At 45.7% G+C, this 23923-nt stretch overlaps 1 protein-coding gene across 5 annotated transcripts in view; it reads left to right on the plus strand.

Annotated features, from left to right (window-relative positions):
* Nucleotides 1-22579, plus strand: part of LOC120690285 (transcription initiation factor IIF subunit alpha-like) — a 37273-nt gene extending 14694 nt beyond the window's left edge. The window contains exons 3-9 of one of the 5 annotated variants that reach the window (XM_039972881.1): nt 16719-16870; nt 17291-17658; nt 19704-19819; nt 21231-21350; nt 21451-21654; nt 21761-21958; nt 22313-22579. In XM_039972881.1, coding sequence (XP_039828815.1) covers nt 16719-16870; nt 17291-17658; nt 19704-19819; nt 21231-21350; nt 21451-21654; nt 21761-21958; nt 22313-22408 — 1254 coding nt within the window. In that variant the 3' untranslated portion in view covers nt 22409-22579. Of the gene's footprint in view, nt 1-16718; nt 16871-17290; nt 17659-19703; nt 19820-21230; nt 21351-21447; nt 21655-21760; nt 21959-22312 lie in introns of all 5 variants that reach the window. The other 4 variants (XM_039972883.1, XM_039972882.1, XM_039972879.1 and 1 more) reach the window with 4 other exon arrangements.
* The last annotated feature ends 1344 nt before the right edge of the window (nt 22580-23923 follow it).

The raw sequence follows: 23923 nt of genomic DNA on the forward strand, positions 1-23923 counted from the left end.
GGCGTACCGTCGCTGGGACAAGAATAAACCCTCTGAAGTACGGGTGACAGAAATCCCCAGAAAGTGATGTAGATCACCCAGATCAGTCATAGCAAACTCTGCATGAAGGCGACCAATAATGGAGAGAAGCAAATTTGTCGACGAAGCAGTGAGAACAATGTCATCGACATAGAGAAGCAGGTAAGCAAGTGCCATCCTTGTAAACAAACAAGGAAGTGTCGGAGACTGACGGAACAAACCCCAACTGACGAATATATGTAGAGAATCGCTGGTACCATGCCCGAGGAGCCTGCTTCAGCCCATAAAGCGACTTCTGCAGAAGACAAACATAATCTGGATGTGAAGGATCAGCAAAACCAGGAGGCTGCTGGCAGTACACTGTCTCATCTAGATGTCCATGCAGAAAGGCATTCTTCACATCGAGCTGACGAATAGGCCAATGACGAGATACAGCAAGGCTAAGAACAGTACGAATGGTGGCAGGCTTGACCACAGGACTGAAAGTCTCATCATAATCTATGCCATGCTGCTGAGAAAATCCACGGACAACCCATCTAGCTTTATGACGTGCAAGAGAACCATCTGAATGAAATTTATGCTTGAAAATCCACTTGCCAGTAACCACATTAGCTCCTGGAGGCCGAGGAACAAGGCGCCAAGTACCATTATCAACCAGAGCCTGAAACTCATCTGCCATAGCTGCTCGCCAATTAGGATCCGCAAGTGCACTGCGATAATTGGCCGGAACGGGAGAAGCAACAACATGATCAGCAGACAAATTCTTGTAACTAACTGGCTGAATTGTACCAGACTGGAGTCGAGTAATGCGGCGAAGGACCGGCGGTGGAGGAGAACCACTCATCGGATGTCGGGGAGGCTCAAGTGGAGGAAGCTCTCTAGGAGGAGCTTCTGAAGACCGCGCCGGAAGAGGGCCTAGGTAGTGGCCCTGCAGCTGCGGTAGAGGGAGCTCGCGAAGAGGGCGCCCAGGCAGCGAAGAGGGCACTGAAGCAGCAGCTGGTCGGCGGCTGTACACTTGACCGAAGCGTCCAGGAACAGATGTAGTAGTAGGAGCACCAGCTGGTCGGCGAGTGTAGACTTGACCGAAGCGCCCGCTAGGTACAGCAGCACCAGGCGCTCCAGGAGCAGGAACAGTAGCACCAGGCGCTCCAGGCATCCCAGAAGAAGCACCAGCAGGCGCACCAGAAGCAGCACCAGGCGCTCCAGGAGGCGCAGGTGGATCAGCTGCTGTTGCTGGCGCAGGAAGTGGGCTGGAATCCGTCCCGCCCGTAGAAGAAGGCGCCGAAGGACCGGACGGGGGCATGAAACCACACCCGCTCGGAGAAGAAGACGCCGAGGGCCCTAGTGGGGGTTGAACACCGCTCCCACCAGGTGCTGAGCACGGTTGCTCAACGTCTATGGAAGACGGAGCAGCCGTAGGAGAGCCACCAGCTGCATGATTAGTAAACAAAGGTGCAATATCCAAGTCGCGACCGAGTAAGAAATCGAAGGAGCTGATGGTGGGTGGATGAGTCTCACGAGCGAAAGGAAAGGTGGACTCATCAAACACAACGTGTCTAGATATAATGATGCGACGCGTTGTAAGATCAAAACAGCGATAACCCTTATGATCAGGCGGATATCCCAAAAAGACACATGTGGTCGAGCGTGGAGCGAGCTTGTGTGAAGAGGTGGCCTGTAGGTTAGGATAACACAAGCAACCAAAGACACGCAAGTGATCATAAGAGGGATAAGCATTATATAGGCGAAAATAGGGAATCGCGTTACTAATGGAGGAGGGGTGCCGGTTAAGCAGATAGGTGGTTGCTGCTAGCACCTCAGCCCAATACTTGGGCGGCATAGAGGCATGGATGAGGAGAGTTCGCACTGAATTGTTAAGAGTTCGAAGGATGCGTTCGGCCTTGCCATTCTGTGGAGAGGTGTAAGGGCATGAGAGGTGAAAGATAACACCATTTGTGCGCAAGGTGGTGTGCATGGCGTGGTTAACAAACTCAGTCCCATTATCGGCTTGAAAGCACTTAACGGGAAGGCCGAACTGAGTGCGAGCATAAGCAATAAAATCAACGATATGCTGATGTACATCGGATTTGTGCTTAAGCGGGAACGTCCAACAATAATGCGAAAAATCATCCAACAAAACCAAGTAGTAGGAACAACCAGAAATACTAGCAACCGGCGAGGTCCAGACATCACAGTGAACTATCTCAAAAGGTGAAGTAGTTTGAGAAGTAGAAGTAGCAAACGGAAGACGCGCGTGCTTGCCAAGCTGACATGCATGACAAAGCGAGCGATCTACTTTATTACATGAAACTAAATTGTTCTGTTTTAAAGTAGCTAAGACTGCTGGACCAGGATGACCAAGGCGACGATGCCACAAGGATGAAGAGGCGGCAAGCATGGCTTTTGCGGCTACGGGGGCAACTGATGGGATAGTGTAGAGGTCGCCTGTACTATCGCAGCGAAGGATCACTCGTCCCGTTCGGATGTCCTTAACAGAAAAACCAGAGGCGTCAAATTCAATGGAACAACGATTATCGCGAGTGAATTGGCGAACAGAAAGTAAGTTGCGAATAATGGATGGAACGATAAGCACGTTGTTCAGAATGAATCTAGACGTATCTGTGGCTAGAACGGAAGAACCTCGGGACGTGACAGGGATATGTGCACCATTGCCTACGGTAATAGAAGAGGAAGCAGCTGGGAGGTGAGAGAGAAGTATACCTTCCGAGTGCATGTGAGTAGAAGCTCCAGTATCCATCACCCATGCATTGCCTTCGAGCGCCATCTGCTGGAGGGCAGCGATCAGGCCAGCCTGATCCCACAAAGGGGACTGAGTTGGCGCTTGAGGGGAGGTGATCGCCGCGTGAGCCTGAGGAGGGGCGCCCAGAATGCCTTGACCGCCGCGCTGGAATTGTGCACCATTGCTGCTACCTTGCGCACCCTGGAAAGCAGCCCATGGGTTGATGCAGACCCAAGGACCGCTAGGGTTAGGTGTGCGAGGCGACTGCTACTGCTGCTGGCCGCCGTTGGAGCGTCTGCCCCTCCTGCGACGCTGCTGCTGACCGCTTTGCTGAGGAGGGCGTTGCTGCTGCTGCTGAGGAGGGCGCTGCTGCTGCTGCGTGATAGAGGTCGAAAATGATGCAGATTGGCAGGAGGAGCCGCATCCAGCCGAGGAGGAGGCGATCATGGCGGAGGAGGCAGCCACCTTTGACTGATTTGCTAGTCGGAGCTCCTGGAGGGCAAGCCGATCTACAGCCCTGGAGAAGGTCATGGTCGCGTCTCCTGCGATGATCTCTCCAGTGGTGCTGTAGCGAGAATCAGCGCCAGCGAGAAGGGTGAGAACCATCTCAGAATCGGCAACAGGCTTGTCGACGTCGCGAAGAGCATCAGCGGCCTTCTTGAGGGCTTGGGCATACTCGTGGACAGACATATCCCCTTGAGTTATTGCGTGGAACGCATGACTCAAGAAGATTGCACGAGGAGCTTTGTTCGTCTGGAAGTGGTTGGAGATGGCGACCCAAAGGTCCCGTGCTGTCTGATTGGCGGCCATGGTGAAGTCGAGGACGTCCTCGGTGACGGAGCCATAGAACCAGCTGCGGACGGCACAGTCGGCCTCGTTCCATGCATTAGTGCGTGGATAAGGGGGAGGGGCGCTGTTGATGTGGCAGAGGAGGCCGAACTTGCCGCACATGGCGTCGAAGAAGCTGCTCCACTTGGTGTAATTGGAGGAGCGGAGTTCTAGCTTGATCAGGACGTGCACCTGGATGGAGACGGCGGCGTACGCAGCCATGGGGATCGGCGGCGGCTGGGTGTCGTCGACGAAGAGGGAGGAGATGCCGTCGAGGAGAGAGTCACCGTCGTCGAGGGTGTCACCGTCATTGGTGACACAGGACATCAACAGATTGTTGCAGATGCAATCTGTTGATGCAGCGACCAGGGAGGGCGCAGGGAGGAGGAGCGACCAGGGAGGTGGCGCAGGGAGGAGGGGCCGACCAGGGAGGCGGCGCAGGGGTGAGGTGGAGATGTCGCAGCCTAGGGTTGGCGGCGGCAGGTGGTGGGTGGGCGCGCAGGCAGGGTTTGCCGCGCGAGTTAGGGCAGCGGAGTGGGGAGAGGGGCACGACCGGCCTAGGGTTTGGCCCGGACTCGTGATACCATGTAGAGAATTGGGAAACACCACACACCCAAAGGAGGGGGGTGGCCTCTATTATATATTGCCGTATGGCTTGGAGTACAAGTAAACTCAATACAAGGAAATACAACAATATATCTCTAATATGAATGTTACTCTAATCATATGCTGCACCTTGACTTCTCCACAATCACTGAGCCATTGCACATGATATGGGTGAGGGTGTTTTATCAAGGTCAGTCCCAATTTCTCACATTTCTTTGCTAGCTAGGTTGTGGCAGCTACCACTATCAATAATCAACTTGATCAATTTGCCATTTGCCTTTGCTTGGGTGTGAAACAAGTTGAATCTCTGTGCTTCTTCTCATCTTTGAGCTGAACACTCAATGCCTTGGTGACTGCAATGGTGTGACCAGCCTCAAAAGGATAAGTCTTGTAGTCAGCATCTTCAACTTCATGTGTGGCATCAATCTCATCATTTTCAGCAAGAAGTTCACACTCTCCTTCACTAGCTAAATCATATCCTCCATCCTCAGTAATAATCATGACTCGATTGTTAGGACAATCCTTGATGACATGCCCCCTTCCCAAGCACTTGAAACACTGAATTCCACTACTTCTAGAGGTGGAACTTGCTGGAGCATTAGTTTTGGATGATATTGGCCTTGCAGATTTCGCCACATATGTTGAAGTATCAGATTTTTCAGCAGCACTAGAACGATCATTAGCTTTGGAGCTAGAACCGGATGCAAACATACCTCGTCCCAAATCGAACTTTGCTGTTTTTGGAGCACTTGATGATGCTCTTGAGCTAAAAGCCGAATGCTTGGTTGGTTTAGCATCATCATGCAATTGCCGCTCAGCCTTTTGTGCAATGTGCACTAGCTCCACTACATTGTAGGTCTGAAATTCCACAACACGTTTGATTGGCTTGTTTAGACCGGAGAGAAAGCGTGCCATGGACTGCTGTTCATCCTCATGCATACGAGCTCTAATCATGGCTTGCTCCATTTTCTTGTAGTATTCTTCCACAGATTTAGTTCCTTGCTTCAAATTCTGCAGCTTGTCAAAGAGATCACGTTTATAATGTTTCGGAACAAAACATGCTCTCATTTCCCTTTTCATTTCAGCCCAAGTTGCCACAGGAAATTCACCATTCTTATCTCTTTGATTCTGAATTTGTTCCCACCAAATCAGAGCATATCCATCAAAGTCAAGTGAAGCCATCTGCACCTTCTTTTCCTCTGAATAATTATGTACACGGAATATTTTCTCAACCTTTAACTCCCATGTGAGATATGCATCAGGGTCAGATGTACCTTCAAATTTAGGCATGCTGAATTTCAACTTTCCAAACTTCTCTTCATTGGGCTGATTATTGTTGACATTGTGATGGCGTTGAAAATTGTCATTGCGATGTAATCTGAAAGTGTTTAGATCTATCATTTCATCTGCAGCACCATTACCTTGCCCACGGCCTCTTCCTCGACCAAACGCATCACTACCTCTTCCTCCTCCACGCCCTCGCCCAAGGACATTCTTTTTTCCTTGCTCTTCCTGCTGCAACCGAGCTGCATACTCTTCATCGGTCTCATCTAGCTCTTCTTCAGGATAGCCTGCAGCACCTTGTGCCCTCAATGCCTTCACAACTTCAGCAACCATATTCTTTTGGGCTGCAGCCATGTCCTCATTAAGTTGGTCATTGAAGCCTTGCACTAGCTTCTGTAGTTCCTCATGTGTGACATAGCTTGGTGGATGCTCTCCATCTTCACCTGCCATGGTTAGCACGAGAAAAGAAACAAATTCAAGTTATGTGGCTTTGTGGAAACACTCAATCTCACATTCTCTCACCACCGAAGTTCTTATGTGTCCTTGCTGGATCAAGCGAAATCAAAGTCACAGTGCATCCTAAACATAGGCTTATTTGTGGAGCTTGGAAGGTTATGTATGTGGTGGTGTAATCTGAAACTTCGAGATGTTGTAAAGTTAAGTTAGAATCCAATCAAGAAAGATGCCTAGTTGCTGACCTGAAAACAGAGGAATTGTAGAACGTGTTTAGTAACTCACACACAATGATGGGAAAACTTATTGCAGCCAAGAAAAAAGCTAAACTGAAGTTTTGATAAACTGAAGTTTTGATTGAAGAGAAAGTTCAGTGTTGCAAAAGTTATGGAGAGATGCTAGCTAGTTGCTTACAAGATCAACAGGGCTACAAGATTTGCACTAATGATAGATATATGTAAACTGAACATTATCAAGCAAGTCCAATCATTGTGGTGATTTCAGCGCTTAATCTCTTTTTTTTCTTTCTTTCTTTCTTTTTTCTTCTTTTGCTACAAAGATCAGTCACCAGATGACAAACAAATTAGCACTTGCTATTGAGATAAGTTTCAGAAAGAGCAGTGCAAAGCCCACAAGCAACAACCTACAGCTAGTCTCAATAGGTTCAAAGTTTCCACAAAGGATGGATTTGGTTCACTACTGAAACTTTTTGTGGATAAAGCATGGATCAGCTCTAATATTTAGAAAGCAAGCATATGCTGTTCTTATAGGATTTCAAATAAGCTTTCCAACAAGCTCAAGAACACTCAAATCGGACTTGAGATGCAGAAGTTAAGCTGATTTTCGTGTGCCTTTCTCAAACTTCAGATCTGCGCGCAAAATGACTTCAGGATGGAAATAGATCTGAACAAGAACACAAGAACGAAGGGGAAAATACAGATCTTGATGGGGAACAAGTGGGGAAAACAAATCAGAGGCGGAAAACGAGGGGAAACACAAAGGTTCAACAACCAAACTCGATTTATTAGACTAGAACTTAACAAAACTCACTGAAATTTCAGATCGGGTTATGGGTAGTGGAAATTTTTGGTATTTTCGAGTCTAGGACAGTAAACCAAAGGGAAATTTGGGGGGTAAAGATCCTACCGAGTAAACCGTAGCTCTGAATACCAAGATGATGCGGGGACTTGCCCGATCTTCCCGTGTAGGATCTAGGGATAACTTGACCCGTGCAACCTAACGAACCGATGGCACCAACAGCTGTTCGAACAGCCACCTGTGACAAATGATTTCGCTCAACCACATGATTTGGTCGATGCCTAACCTGAACCACGCAAGGTAGAGGCAATGCTCTTGCAAATCACAAGGAAATACAAGAACAAATGGTAGAGAAAACTCCCAATCCTCAAAAGGGGGCAGCTATGGCACAACCCTAAGGACAAGAGCATTTGGCTTCTCTATTTTTCTGAGTTCAATTCGTGGTTAGGGTTTCCACCAGATGCACAAGTGATATTTATACTAGGAACATCCCTCCTAGCTGGGCCGGAGGCCTTAGAAACAGGCCCAATCCAAAAATACATGAGTTGGAACATCTCATGGGCTGGTCAGATCGGACCAGTCCGAACTACCTCGCTCAGATCGGACCAGTCCGAACTACATTGTTCCCGAACAGTCTTCACGAAAATGGGCATAACTCCCTCCATACAACTTCAGTCGATGTGCCGTTTGTTGCATATGAAAGTAGACTTGATAAGCTTTTCATCCATGTATAATACATGGGGTAGAACCTAATAGAATGATACAGAATTCACCGTAAAGTTGGAAGTCAGATCGGACCGGTCTGAACTACGTGGCTCTGGAACAGTCTTCACCAAAATAGGCATAACTCTCTGCAAATAGCTTCAATGGATGTGCGGGTTGTTGCATATGAAAGTAGACTTCAAGACGCTTCCAACAGTATAGGATACTCATGGTGAAACCTTCGAAATTGGTACAGTTCTTGCCTTGAACTTCTGTTGCAAAATCTGGTGCCATCACAGGGACAGATTTCCCATGGCCTCCTCTTGGAACCTAAGGACAAGAAATGCACTTCCATTAGGCAGTAAATAATTCTTAGTAGAGGCATGTTCACATTCATTAAGTACTAGATTCACCTCATCTTGTAGTACAAGCTCTTGCTCGAGTCAACGGTCCCTTGTAGACATCGTTATCTTGTCCATCATGTGGGCTATCTTGTTCATCACTTGGGAAACTGAGGTTTTTGTTTACTCATGCTTCCTTCTTCCTGTTCCTTACTCTTTGCCCCCTAGACCCCTCTTGCTGTGGTGGTGGGCCCAATTTGAGCCATTCAGAGTCCAGCTGACCAAAGCTGTCTTGAGATTCAGGATCTTCTTCGTCAGCGAACTCATCATCTTCCTAGCCTTTGCTATCTGTCTTGTAAGGAGGTTTTACAGGGCCTTTATCAGCCACAAACCAAGAGATCTTATGCCCTTCCTTATTAATATAAACCTCAGAGGTACCTTTGATCAGCTTTCAATTTTTTGCAGGCCACCTTAATCCAAACTTCCTTCCACTTGAGAGACTCTAGATGCACTTCTTTAGGATCTCCTACCAAGTAAGCAAGTTCCATAACTTGTATTTCTTTCTTGACAATAGTAGGAATGCCCATAGCCTTCACCCACACTGTGTGTAGGGCAGCGAAAGAGTCAGGATCTCTATCTGTTTCCTCTACAAAAGCTTGCAGACCAAAACAAGTGAACTTGATAGTACCCATTCTCTTCTACAGAGTTAAAATTTCAATAGAAGGCACCACTATCATGAACTCAGTAGAAGACAACCTCCTCACCTGCCAGTCAATCTCTGAACCCATACTGTAGCTATTCTAAATCTAGTACCTCTTCCTTCATGTACAGCAACAATAGCTCTAATTTTCCTATCTACCTCCACAGCCTCGTCTCCTCTCTCCTTTGGAATAGTCATGGAATAGTCATGCTATAGAACAATTATCTTGGCATTCCGAAACCACACAACTTCATGCCTTTGTTTGCTTTTGCATTGGGGCATTTTGATGACATGTGTCCAATTTGCTTGCAGTCATAGCAAAAGGAAGGGTTTGAGAACTGAGATTTGTGATGCCCAACTTGATGACAGTTGTAATAAAGCATACCAGAATTGGGATCCGCCATTGGTTCCTTGCCAGGGTATCTATTCTCCTCCCTCCGGCCCTGATCCCGTCGCTTGAAATTCGGCGTTGGAGCAGCCCCCCGGCGATGATCCTCTTGATCTCGATTAAGCTTGTGTCTCAAGTCCTCTTTTGTCATCTGCCTGACTATGCGAGCACCTCCATCTCCCCCTTTTGCCTTTTCATCCTGGCGGATGGGTGTCGCTCCTACTGGGGGAGGGGCTGCTCATGCCCGGCCCTCAATCCACCCCTAGCATCTCGACCATCACGAGCATCCCAAGCATGTCTACCACCCTTGAAGTAATCATTCCGATCTCTAAATTGCCTCCTTTCTCTTTGGGGTCATGCCCATCCCTTCCCCTTTAAAAGTGTTGATCCTTCCCTTCCTCACGAACCACCTCTACGAAGGATCTAGAAACAGTTTTAACAGCACTAACTCTTCTCAAAACTCTAGAATTTGCTCCGAATCTGCGGATTTCACTCTCTCTGGCAGGAAATCTCTCAGTAGTAGAATCTCAAACCCTAGCCGATTGGATCCAAACCATCCCGATTGCTGTGTGGGAGAAGTGTAACACCCCTGTGTTAATCAACTCGCTAATCATGAGTTAATTCGCTAATCGTGGACTCGAGTTCGTCATTAGCGTTAATCGGGTTCGCATAGTAATCTTTGCTTTAGCGATGTTCGATCTTGTTTTTGTCCTTGATCCGAGCTCCAAATCAACTTCCGCCCAAAACGAAAGTTGTAGATCTTTTAATCCTCTACAACTTTTATTTTGGCCAAATTTCAAGTTCCTATATCAAAATTTGGGTTTTGGCCGGTCAAACACGGGTCAAAATCGAGTCCAAATCCTTTAAACGTTTATTGTTCATCCCTGTTCGGCACTGTGGCGCCGCGACGCCCATACCGGCGCCTGGACGCCGGCGAGCGCGTCCACGCGTCGGCGATCGCGCCTTGACCTCGGCGTCTGAGCGCCGCCCTTATCCTCGCGCGAGAACTGGAGACTTCTCATCCCTTCCCTTCCCTTCTTCTCCTTCCCCGAGCTCACGACGAGCGGAGCTGAGCCGTGCAGTGTGTCGCCGGCGTCGATCCCGGTCGCTCCTCACCATCACACCTCGTTCCTTCGCGCCCAGAGCCGCGCGACCTCACCCCGAAACCACTCCACCCTTTCCCGACCTCGGTCGCGCCCAATCCGAGCCGAATCGAGCCCGCAGACCACGGCCGCCATTGCCGTTCTTTGCTGAGCTCCGCCCACTCCGTCGACGATCCTCTTCCGGTCCATCTCCGCCCAAATCGAGCCCCTGGTGAGCTCCACCGCGCTCTCCTCTCCCTTCCTGACCCTTTCCCCGGCCGAATCCCACGCCCTCGCCGCCGCAGCGCCGCCACGCCACCGTGGCCGCGCCGCCGCCTCCGCGCGTACGCCGCCGGACCTTCCTGCGCGCCGCCGCTCGTCGTTGCCGCGCGCCCTAGGGCCGCCTAGCCTCCCCGGAGCTCAAGCCGCCCCACCCCGCGGCCGCCGCAAGCCGCCGCCGCCGGAACGCCGCACGCCGCCGCCGCCAGTCGCCGCCGCCCCTGGGCTGGTGTGCCGCCGCAGCGTCGCCCCGCCTCGCGCCGCCTCCGCGCGGGCTGCGGGTGCGCGGGCCCCTGCGCGCGCGGCCCGCCAGCGCTGCGCCGCCGGCCGGCCGGCCAGTAGCCGCCGCGCGCGCGCCAGGGCGCCCCGGTGTGTGCCGGCCCGCATGGGGCAGAGCAGAGGAGGGGGACGAGCTGGGCTGGCGCCCACTGTCCAGTGGGGCCCGGCTGTCAGTCCCCCCCCCCTTTTTATCTTTTTAGTGTTTTTCATTTAGTTAATGGCTGAAAAGTTCTAGAGTTTGTAGAAAAATGAAGAAAAATCCAAAAAATACAAAGTAAATTTTGTTAGCTTTCTAAAATCATGATCTGCAGAGGAAAAATGCTTAAGCATGCATTTTATCACTTTTGCTCTGGTGAAAATTCAATATGTGTTTAAACTAGTTTATTTTGTACCACTTGTTCTATAACTCTAAAAATTATGAAAAATTCGCAGTGGCTTACTCATTTCATGTGTAGTCCACTGTAAAAGTTTCGTGGCCTGTTGCTATGCGCTTTTGGGTAGATCTATTTATACTTCGTTTACTTGCTAGGGTTAGTTATTTGTTGCGTGCATGCAAAGCAAACTCTTGTTAATCCATGCTAACCTAAGTCGTTTTAGTAGTTGTTTTTGTTGGAAACACTTCAGGCTAAATGTTTGAACTTTGATTTCGCATCGTAAGCTCTCATGCTTTGCGCTGAGTTCTAATTTGTTGCATTACATATTTTTATTCATGTAGACGCCACGAACGACGCTGTCCACGAGCTAGTCGCTGAGCCGGTCCAGGAGCCCCGAGCAGGAGCGCAGCAGGAGGACGCCGTTGAGCACGCCCCCGGAGACCTAGTTAACCCCGCTGACCTGCAAGGCAAGCCCCGGAGCATAACCATAATTTAAATTATGCATTGTTTAATTAAGTATTGTGCATTTATGTTCTAGGAGTTGAATGGAACCATAGTATGCATGTTTTCCTAGGTACCGTGGGCCTATACTAGTATACAGGTGTCGGTAGAAATGCTCTGCTAAATAGGATTTCGGTAGAAGTCGAGTGATTACTGTCACTCGCGAGTTTAGGATCTTGATCCCTTAGCCTTGGCTTTGAAATGTTTTGTTGAGTAAGAGAATTGGAGACCGGGCGGAAGTGAGTTGGATTAATGGTATAGAATGGATGAAAAGAAATCTCCGCCTGTGTCGATTGAGGACCGTTCCGTTGTTGGCAGTGATGACTGAGTTTGAACAGTACTAACCACATGCCGGAAGTAGGAGGTAGTCGAAACCGGTAAGCTAATTACCTGATTTGCAACGATACTTTGAATCGCGACCTGCTACTCTGGGAGTGGAATGATGGCGGGTGTGGGAGTGTATGTCGCCTCCTAGTTCTCTGGGAGTTCGCTGTGAGGGACCCTTCACCCGGGTTTTGGCAGGCGTGATTCAGACGTCGGGGTGATGATGGGAACAGTTGACGTGTGTGGCCCGACGGGGTTTACGCGTGTCGTGTGAGTTAGGTCCACCTTGCAAGGTTAAATCGGATCGATTCGCCGTCTCTCTCGGTTAAGAGAACCTTGGTCACTTTGTCACATCGTAGTAAGAAGTTGAATTGAAAACGGGATGGAAAAGACTGGTTTGGAAGTTACTAAAAGATAATCTATTCCACCATGTGTGTTTTAGATGAATAGGCGAACTTAGTAACACTTGGTATACTAAATGGAGCTAAAATATTGAAAGTAAGGATTCACTTCTAGTAGCTTTTCAGCAAAAGAACTCCAGAGCCAAAAAGCTTTGCATGTCTAGGTAATGGGCTATGTATACCCAGAGTCGGGTAAGCCTTGCTGAGTATTAGTATACTCAGGGTTGTTGTTGTAACCCTTCTGAGCAGGTTGTGTCCCTGCGGACTTCGAGGAGATCTGTGCGTCCTGGATTGGACAGCCGCTTCCTCCAGGTTGGACCGTCGAGTGGGCCCCGTCTTCCCCGTGAAGATTGGGCAGATTGGCGTCACATCGGTGGGCAGGATGTGGAGCTCACCTTTTATCGTCGTCGTAGCTATCGTATTGTATTTCGAACTCAGTTTTAAACTTCCGCTGTGCGTTTGAACTCTGTTGTTTGTATTTAAGACTTTTATGTAAAACTGGTGTTGTAATTTAATTTGAAGATTTCTGTATGCGGGTAACACCTGTGCTCGTCTTTGTACGGGTCTAAGTGCAATTGTGATCCTGGAGTACAGTAGTTTAATCGGGATTTTACCCGACAGCCTGTCAGGTTACACCGTTTTAAGTGCACAGTAACTGGATTCAGTATTAAGATGATGGTTAGTGCATTTAAGCCGGTTTAATTTGGACGGTGCTGCTACAAGAAGCAGGGGAGTAAGAATGGTTAAAGAGGTCTTGTATGTTGGAACCAAAACTGGGCCAACCCGAAACGAGCCCAGTGGATGACACGGGAGGCGAGTCAGGAGGTGGCCCAGTAACCACCTCCTTGACTCCCCTTTTCACAGGGAGCACAGAGAACTCCACCACCTTCTCCCCCAGCTTCGGCGGTCTGATGGTGTCCATGATTTGGGTACTACCTCTTCGAATATCAAAAGCCCATGCACCACAAACCTCCGACACATCTCTTGTAGACTCGGCGCAACTCGACCAACGGAGCTGGATTAGAGCGCACACCAATTTGAGGGTATACAAATCATCTACAGTTACCAGAGGAATTGCGAAGTGCTTAACTCAACGCTCGATTGTCGTCACATCTGGGGAGCAGTGTTTGGGCAGACCGAATGTCATTGACGTTCACCTCGATCCTAGAACAACCGCCCCCTTCACGACATCCTCGCCCAAAACTCCGGCACACCCACCACATGCACTCTCATGAATCAATCCATAGGAAGACAACACACCTGTAGCTAGCGTTCACCTCCTCCGCAAGTTTGGGTGTTGCCATTCATTCCACCACCCATGGAGCCTCCTTAGACGGGATTCCCATCACCGAGGAGCTTCCCGAGAACCCCACCTAGTTCCCACGCAAGGCCACCAGGATGCGTACATGCTCTCCTACTTTTCTCACCGGCGAAGTCCGCGAGGGCGCGATCGCTGGACTTTTTCGCTCTAGAACTCTCTACCTCCCCCACCCTTCGAAAATGGCCAGATTTCACAAAGAACCAAATTAACCAAATCTTTTTTCGAAATCGATAAATTTGAAGCAACAGTTTTTAATATCTTTGAATATTCTTAAATAATCAAATATGGATTCATTTCTTCCTTGTCTAACTGATATCAAATCAGTCAATGTCGCTTCATTGTCCCCACTATGAAAGTGATCATGAATTTTTTTTCTCTCTAATTCGTTCCAAGAACGAATCGAATTTGGGACCAACGAAGAAAACCAAGAAAAAGCGGTTCTAGTTAAAGATAAAGAAAATAAGCAAAGACACAAAACATTGCTAGAACCAGCCTCTCCAAGTTGAGCAACATATTGGCTAATGTGTTCCCAAGTAGTTCTATTATCATCACCGCTAAACTTTATGAACTCAGGGACACGTCAACAGGTAGGATAAGAAACCAAATCAAAATCATCAGAATATGGTTTTTGATATAAATTAAATCTACCCATATCCACCCCAAACTTGGTTTTTATCATATTAGCCGGATCTAACCTTAACTTAGCAAGATTGGTTTCGTAATTTCCACTTGTAGACGTTTGTGCGTTAGAAGCTAGACGATGTGTAATGGGATCAGTGGGTGCCATCGTTTGTATAGAACTAATAGGTGTGCGCTTCAATATATCATTATACACATCATCCTGAATCGGTCCGTGAAGGACACCTGGTACTTGCGGAGGCATAGTCTGCACATTGTATGCTATAGTAGTACATGGAGACTCAAATTCACCAATTCATTTGTTTGGCTAGGGCTAGCCGAACAAGGAATTGATGCAAGTGGTGTTGGTGTTGCTGGTTTGTTGGATCGGTCTGGCAGGTTCAGCCGTGCTCAGCTGGAGCGATGGCGGTGGTGGTGTCTGCCCAGCAAAGTAGTTTGGCGGCATACCGTGTAAAGGTTGTGGTGTAGATACTGGCGTAGCTGATGAACTAGGGTTAAGGGTTCCATTCGAATTGCTATGATCTACGCCTTTACCCTTAGACAAGACTTGCACTTGATTGGTGAGACTAATAATCAAGTCTTGTGTAAACTTTCGCGACTCATTGATCTTATCTCCCAATATAGATGCGAACTAATCAAATACACTAGGAGATGAGATGCTTACACTGTTTGTCTCCTTGGATGGGAGCATCGGCTTCTCGACCATGCCTTGCCGAGTCCTCCCATAGCATGAGGCTATCATCCTCATGTATTCTACTTCAAACTCTTTGAGGTGGGCCTCCAAAACTTGGCGCTGCTCCTCGGATATGTCATTGTACTTAACGCCGACAACGTTCTTGGGGTCGACCTTCGCAATGTCTTGATCTTCGTTGGCCATGCTTTGCCGATGGTGATTGCTTCGTCCCCAACAGAGTCGCCAAAAAGTATGTTGATGCAAATCTGGTCAATACACGAAAACGCTAATTGCAAACGATCTTCACTAGCAAACTCCTTGCGCTGAGCCGGTCGCTAGGCAGACATCGGTACATCAGAGAGATCACGAAAACCTAGAATTACGAGCTTAGGAAGGACCCTATCTGAGCTAATGGAACTAGGATTGTCGTGAGATGTGCGGGCCACTTAGAACGCCTTCAAACGCCATAGACATGTAGGAAGAATAGTAAAAGGATTGGAAAAGCTAGGGTTTGGAAATAGTAGAGATAAAGTTTATTGATTCGATTGGGGATGTCCTCAATCGGACGTGGCCCTTCATATATATATATATATAGGGTGGGGAGGTTTGTACCTAATAGGAGTCGAAACCAAACATATCCCGTGTCAAAATACAACTTCTAACTCGGATTGGGCTGCTTGGACCAGTCTGACCGCCCCTGGACTGGTCATACCAAGTGTAGGTCTTCCTGGAGGCATAAATTGACCCCCCCCCCCCCGACTCCAAATCGGACGTTCTATATATGCGTTTCGATTGTCTCGATGAGCTCTACGCAATGGTGCAGTCCAATTGGAAATTTTACAATGTTTTCCAAATCGGTTTGTCCGGTTTACATGACCGGTCTGACTGGTTTGCTCAGATTGTCCAGCAGACCTGAATTGTGCCAATTTTGGGTGTCAATAGGAAGCAAAGATATATAATTTGATTAGATATTTAGGGATTCGTTTAAGAGTATGATGGAGAATGGAGGCACCAGAGACCCATCAGACGATGATGCGCCTCTGAAACCTTGTATATCCACACCCCTTGATTCCACTCCACGTCATTTCTAGTCCATCCATATCATCTATTAAACACCCTCTATAATTCCATCCTCACTCCTAGAGGCCAGTCCTCAACCACTGCTGTTGTAAGCTCCTCATATCCCTGTTTGCTGGGCGCAGCTGGAACTAAGTGATGGGGATTCTTCTCACGTACCTGACTACATAGTAGATGATTGCTCATCACCTAGGCAATATGTCTGGAACTTTAAACAAACTACATCTCGTATCAGTGATAGAATAACTGTTGTTTCACTCAAAGTGTTCTCTTAATGCTATTTTTAGCGGTAGAGAAGGAAATGCATTCCAATGACAAGATGTTAGCTCCCAATATATCATAACATATGGCCATTGAAAAAAAAATCTGAAATTTCTATATTCAAGAATAATGAGGTGCTTTGGTGTATGGTAATAAATGATCTACTATGAGTTCCTATTTGTATTTGTATTTGTATTTGTATTTAAGCTGATACCAACATAATTTGATGAGCAACTCACTCTTCAACCTTCCTCAATATTCCATTCTGTCAACTTTTTAATCTGGGTGATTAAGTTCTTTTACTGGAATCGCATGTTTAGAAACAACTATCCTGTTTGCCATTTGTATTTAGTTTGTGCAGTGGGCAGTGGCTCTATTGACTATCTGCATGCATTTTTTGGAACTACAGGAAAAATACAACCGGAAACCATGGATTTTGGAAGATGAAACGGGCCAATATCAGTATCAAGGTCAAATGGAAGGATCACAGTCAGCTACAGCTACATATTATTTGTTAATGCGGCATGGCAAGGAATTTAATGCCTATCCTGCTGGCTCTTGGTAATTCAGTTGTTCCACATTTTATTGTGCATTTGTGATTGCTGTTGTGTTAGCTTGAATCAGCTTTCATGTAGCCTGCTAAGTAGAAGTGCTTTTATTTAAGTCCCAATACTATAATTTTGTCCATTCGATTTTGATTTCATTTACTTGCCTAGTACTAAATACCACAGTATGAAACTACAAAACTGTTATCGATAACAAATTACTTGAATCATTTTCATGTTGAAGTTATAATGAGATGGGATGAAAATTCTTTAGTGACTTATACAGCTTTAGCAGCAGGAAACAGTTTGATAAAGGTGTTTCTTGTTAGTAAAAGCTCATTGAAACGATTACCTATATTTGTTGTAGTATAGTTACATTGTTCCTGGGAGTTGCAGAAAGAAATCCATTTGTTGGTTAATTGTATCCTTGTTTCAGGTATAACTTCAGTAAAATTGCACAGTACAAACAACTGACACTGGAAGAGACTGAAGAAAAGATGAATAAGAGGAAGACCAGTGCAACTGGTTATGAACGTTGGATGATGAAAGCAGCTGCAAATGGGCCAGCTGCCTTTGGTTCAGACATGAAGAAACTTGAGGCCACCACTGGTGGGGAAAAAGAAAGTGCTCGTCCTAAGAAAGGAAAAAGTAACGAGGAGGGTAATAATTCTGATAAAGGTGAGGAGGATGAAGAAGAGGAAGCAGCACGCAAGAATAGGCTTGGACTCACTAAAAAAGGCTTGGATGATGATGAGGAAGGTGGAAAAGATCTAGACTTTGATTTAGATGATGAAATTGAGAAAGGTATGCTTTTTTTTGCTTTTGTGGGTTATAATACCTATACAGTTGACAACCCTTAACTGTTCAGCTCAAAATTGTGGTTTGATGTTCTTTCCCTTGTTCCGGAGCTATAACTATTATGTTGAGCTATTACTTGATAACTTTCTCCTCTAATTATTTCATGATTTTCGTTTACGATACTATATCTTTAGATTAAATTAAAAAACCAGGTTTGATACACATAGTTGTATCAAAAAAACTAGACCTGCGAGGGGCTAGCCGCCCCCTGAGCATTCTTATAAGAAGGAGGCCTTCTAACGCAGGCAACCCCCCGAACCCTGTCACTTTCTGACCTTGGGTCTGGTGCCATTTCCTGGAACCGTTACCCGGGCCGGGACCGTTACCCACTGGGCCGGGAAACCGTGATGCCAGGCCGGGCCAGGCTGACTACACAGCCCAAGCTATCAGAAGCACAGCGAGGGGGTTTTTTTCCCACAGGCAGGGAAATTCGCCCCGGTGGGGGTTCGAACCCCCCACCTGTGGAGTGCCGCCGGTTGCTTCGCACCACTCGGGCTAACAACCTTAGGCCACATAGTTGTATCAAATCCTGGTTTCTTGGCTTGTGGCATGTTTATGAAAAGGAACAAGTCCAATTTATCCGCCTAAACTTGTCAAGGAGTCTAAAATACCCACTCAAACTACAAAACCAGACATCTTGCCCCCCCCAACTCCCAAATCACCCCCCTGGCTGGATTTCATGGCGGTTTTCGTTGATGTCAGCATGTGGGTCCCACACGTCAGCCTCTCCCCCCTCTCTTCTCTTTCCTCTCTGCCGCCGCCGGCGGTTCCTACTTGGGCGAGCTCTCTGCCACTGTCTCCAGTTCCTACCCGCCCCTCGTCCTCTCCACCACCGCCGCCGGTTCCTCCCCGCCGCTCCAGTTCTCCGCCACCGCCGCCGGTTCCTTCCCGTTGCCGCACGCCCCTGTCTCGCTGCCGTCGGTTCCTCCTGGCCGAAGAACAACCTTGTGCTACCGCCGTTGGTTCCTCCCCGCCGCATGCTCTGAACAGGCTTTGGCGGATTGAGGTGTGTCAGTGGCGGCGGCGGCTCAGGAAGAGGCGGCGATGAGCTAGGAGGCCGCTTCGGCCGGGGCAGGGGCGGCCGCGCCGTTGGAGGTGGCACGCGCCGGCAGGAGCCCGAGAAGGCAGCGGGGAGAACTGGAGGCGGCACCGGCGAGAGCTTGCAGCGACAACGGGGGAGTTCAACCAGGCGTTGGGAGGAGCGCTGGAGCCGTCGTAGGTGGATAGGAGATCGGAGATCGGAGAGAGGGGAGAGAGAGGCTGACATGTGGGACCCATATGCTGACATTAGCGAACAACACTGTGAAAACCAGCTAGGGGGGTGATTTGCCCGGTTTTAGGAGTTGAGGGGGCAAGATGTCTGGTTTTGTAGTTCGAGGGGGTATTTTAGACTCCTTGACAAGTTCAGGGGAGTAAACTGGACTTGTTCCTTATGAAAAATCCTTGCTAACTAAATCTTTATTTTGTTCTCTGTTTGCACTGCTACTCCATCATAGTTGCTAAATTTTGTTGACCAGCCAACGTGGATGATGGAGTTTTACTGTAGGTGGTACTGGCATAGTGGCATGCTATCTAGTTGATTTTGACTATAAACCTGAGGCCACAAGACAAGAAACATGGGGTTTTTAAATTCTATCTCAAAATTAGGAAACATATGCTCGTGATAATTACACACTCGGGCACGACCAATAATCATTTTGATTCTATATTCACCATATAATCATTAAGTGATTGCAAATTATGCTGCCATATTTTGTTATTAGCCAATCGAGTTTTACAACTATGGCTTATGTTGGGCCACCACAATGAAATAATTTTGACCTGTTGCAGTAGAGCTATGAATGGCTTTGTTGTTGTTGTTGCAGTAGAGCTATTCCAAAATGTTTACCCTGCTAAGAAGATATTAATAGGGTTTTGAGTTTTGACCTCAATATCATTAGTGTATTTATTGCTCCAAGTTTGGCATCTTATTTGGAAATTTTCTTTATCAGGTGATGACTGGGAGCATGAAGAAACATTTACTGATGATGATGAAGCTGTAGATATCGATCCAGAGGAACGGGCGGATTTAGCTCCTGAAATTCCTGCTCCACCTGAAATTAAGCAGGTTGATATACCTACTGCTGAAATACTCACGAGTACAAACTGAACCTCTTCTACTACCTTTTTGTTTTATATCATGGAACACCAGATTTTAGCCTTACCACCAAAAAACTGCATGGCTAGATAGCGTACAGTTGAAGAACTAAAATCTGTTTATGTTAAAAGTCAAATATTGGGTGTATGCAGCAAAGAGATGTTCCCTGGTTTTAACTTTTTTTTACTTTTCTTATTACATTACATGATTATTGAAATATCTTAAGCTACTAGTGCTTTCCTTATATTTGGTGCCCATTTATTGGTGAAACTCTTTTCAATTAAATATCACTCCAACAATGCAATATATAAAATGAGATCTAGCTAAAACTTAAAACTAATTTTCCTATGTAAAAATCCTAGTTAAACAACCTGTTTTGTGAAAATTTGATCCATGTGATCCAAATGACCATTTCATTTAAATTGGAATGCACAAGGGATGTCAAGATGGTTCCGTAATGCTGACAAAAAGTGCAACCACCTAATAAGTAATAATGTATTGGTATTATGCATTTATGCTTATAATGATGTCCCTGATATGGGTAGATTCACAAATATCATATCGTCTTATCAGGATCTTTTGGGTGCACATATGTATTAAATGCAAATTATAACAGCTCAGAATTTTCCAATACATATCCATGGGAACAATATAGTTTTACCTGTATGTGAAATCATCTGAGTTGTTTATGTTGGAGCATGCATCATGATGCCTGCCAGGCCCATCAACAGGAATTTACCTGTTATTACTCCATCCAATTTTGATTGATATATTTCCATATGGCACAATGACCGAGGGCACCAAGTGTGCTTATCAATTTTATAAATGCAACATAGACTTTTTGTTGGTCCTCCAATGTTTTAACTGGGAACTCCTCGTTTCTAGTGCTATTTATTGTCACAACCTATGCCAATAGCAAATATAGCTATCATTTTTGAACATTTGAAGTTTTGAAATATAGCTATCAAAAGTGGATGGAGGGAGTATATTGGAGTTTGAGAACTTATCACTCAGTAAACTAACACAAGTTGATTAGTGGCACACTGTAGCATGTCCCCAAGTTTGAAATTTTTAAATCAAGTAGTGGGAAGTTTTGCTTCTTGATACGATTCCTATCATTTTTTGCAAAATGCTAAGTATGAGATTGAACAGTATTAAATGCTAGCCATAGCCATGGAAAATCACCTGGGTGCAAATCCTCTACTAAGGGGGGGGCCTAGAGCCAGAATGTGTATGAACGTTTTTTGTGTGAAGCTGTTTGAAGCAAATAAGTAGATTATTTTCTTTTCTTCTTTTGCGTTTTATGTTGGTATTTCCTCCCTTTTGCATGGTTATCGGTGTTTTATTGCAAATGGCAATATTCTGATTAAGATACTTGCAGGATGATGAAGATAATGAAGAAGAAGGTGGTCTGAGCAAGTCTGGCAAGGAATTAAAAAAGCTGCTTGGTCGTGCTGCTGGACTAAATGAGTCAGATGCTGATGAGGATGAAGAAGAAGAAGTACTGATTCATTCTATTAAAACATTAATATTTTAATATTTGTTATGCACTAAGGTTATTTTTTAAAAGAAAATTAGTTTATCTTTTCGTCATCCAGCAGGAAGACGAGTCATCTCCAGTGCTGGCTCCAAAGCAGAAGGATCAAGTTAAGGATGAACCTGTAGATAACAGTCCAGTTAAAACAACACCATCAGGACATGCCCGCAGCACACCTGCATCCAAATCCAAGCAAAAGAGAAAATCAGGTGCTGATGATGCGAAAACTTCTGGCAGTGCAGCTTCAAAGAAAGCAAAGGTGGAATGGGTTAGTAATCTATGTTTACTTTAAATGCGTGAAAAAGAAGAAATAGCCTAAGTATGCTCTATTAATTTTCTACGTATATAAGTAATAATAATCCCTTTTTGTATAGGATACGAAAGCATCAAATATCAAAGAGGAAGCACCTTCTTTGGCAAAACCTACATCAAAATCCTCTGCTTCGTCAAAAAGTGGGACAAATGTAATACCTGTCACAGAGGATGAAATCAGGAGTGTTCTTCTTGCTGTGGCTCCAGTCACCACACAAGATCTAGTATCCAGATTCAAGTCTAGGCTTCGAGGTCCAGAGGTAGGCATAATTGACGCCATCTTATCTTTAGTTGTGGTCTGCACATTACCACTTGCAAGCTGAGATACCCACAGCAATAATTAGGGAACAATTAAGAATTGTTCAACCACAGGCTGTTTTATATTCCATAATTCTTTCTTTTATCGATCACTAATACTTTTTGAAAGATTAGTTATTGTTAACACAGTTCATAAACAATGATTCCTGCAACCTATGATTTCTGCAGCCTCATCAGGGAGCTTACTTCGTTTGTGGTACTTAGCCATTAGGCATTAAGCTGTTACCGATAGTTGTGGTTTACTTTCAAATGCCAGTTTTGATGTATGTTTAACGTCAGTTCTGGTTGCATTGCAGGACAAGAATGCTTTTGCTGAAATTCTGAAGAAAATTTCGAAGATACAAAAGACGAATGGCCACAACTACGTTGTCCTTAGAGACGACAAGAAGTGAAGAACCCAACTTAGGTTTTGACTTCCGTTGTCACGATCTTTAGCTGCGCTTTGTACTTTGGTGATAAACAAAGTTGAAACATACTTTATGTTTTGTGTACGCAGATTTTGTTTCAATTAAATTGATTGTCAGTTAGATTTATAAACCCTGATTACAGAAAATTTGGCCACACTAACAAAGTGCCTCCCCCCAACCCCCCATCTCTCTCTCTCTCCCTCCTGCTCCCGCTCTCCCTCCCTCGCTCCCTCCCTCCCTCTCCCTCTCTGAAAAACCAATAAATTTGTTCTTTTGAAATGTTCATAGCTCATTGTCTCAAAACTAAGGCTTATTTTTTATATGAATTCTTTTACCGTCATGATTAGGTTCGGGACTATATAAGTTATTAGATTGTTTTTTTCGTATCTCCTACAAATCCCATTTGTGCTTTACTTATACAACTCCACCTTCTATCTAATAGTGATATTAAGAGTTATATTCCTACTTTCTTTCTAGTCATACCCTTTATTCCTATAGTATACATATCGGTGAATATATTTGTAGCATACTAACATGTAATATTTTTTGTTTTATTTTTTTACTTACTGTCGAGCGGTGGTCTCTATACATTGCACGATGTGTGGGAAAGACCTCCCGCTAATAACCTCCTCCAGACCTCGCACAGTACGGGAGCCTACGGCACTGGGTACGTCCTTGTCCTTAATTCATCTAGACGTGTCCAGACACATAGTTCTATTTCTCTAGATATTCTATATAATCTATTTCTACTCACAAATATTCCCATTTGGTACAGCTGCTCTGGTCTTAAGCTTCTTAGGGTATTTCTTTGGCATCTTTCCATATCTCTATAAATGTCTATGACATCATCTAAAATATCAATATCATCACTTATATATTTTAATCTACTAAACAAAGTTAGTGTCTAGAATCTTTGCCTTACTAATTGGATGTTTTTGTCTCTTATGATGGGGCTTTTAGATATTTCCTTTTTTTCTAACTTTATTATATACAAGATGCAACTATCCTTGATTGTATTACTTTGTCTTATTACAACATTAGAATCTTCTTTAGGTGTTTGGTAATTTGAGAAGCGAATAGGTGGATACAGATATTTTCCCGTTTCTTTTAGAGCTTGGTTGTATTTAGTCATGTAATTAAAAGAGACTACGGGATTTGAGTTGTACTAATTTTTTAGTTTCGAGCTATATATAGATCCTTTAGGGATTTAGCTTTTTTGCGCGTTTGAGATCGCTTCGTTACTACACGAAAATCTGTGCAAAATAGACCGACTTGGTGCAATTTGCGTACAAGTTCAGGCCACATCTCGGAATTATTTCAACGAACGCACCCGATCCTCCGTATTGGAGTCTAAACTGATACATTGTTGCGTTTCACACAGTTTCGTTATTACACGAAAGTTGGTACAAACATGCTAACATGATCGAATTAGTGTACAAGTTTGTACAACAAAGTCGCATCAGAATTTTTCACAACAATCGATCCACCGTATTGAACTCT

This window comes from Panicum virgatum, chromosome 9N (genome assembly GCF_016808335.1).
Source record: "Panicum virgatum strain AP13 chromosome 9N, P.virgatum_v5, whole genome shotgun sequence".
Lineage (NCBI taxonomy): Eukaryota > Viridiplantae > Streptophyta > Magnoliopsida > Poales > Poaceae > Panicum > Panicum virgatum.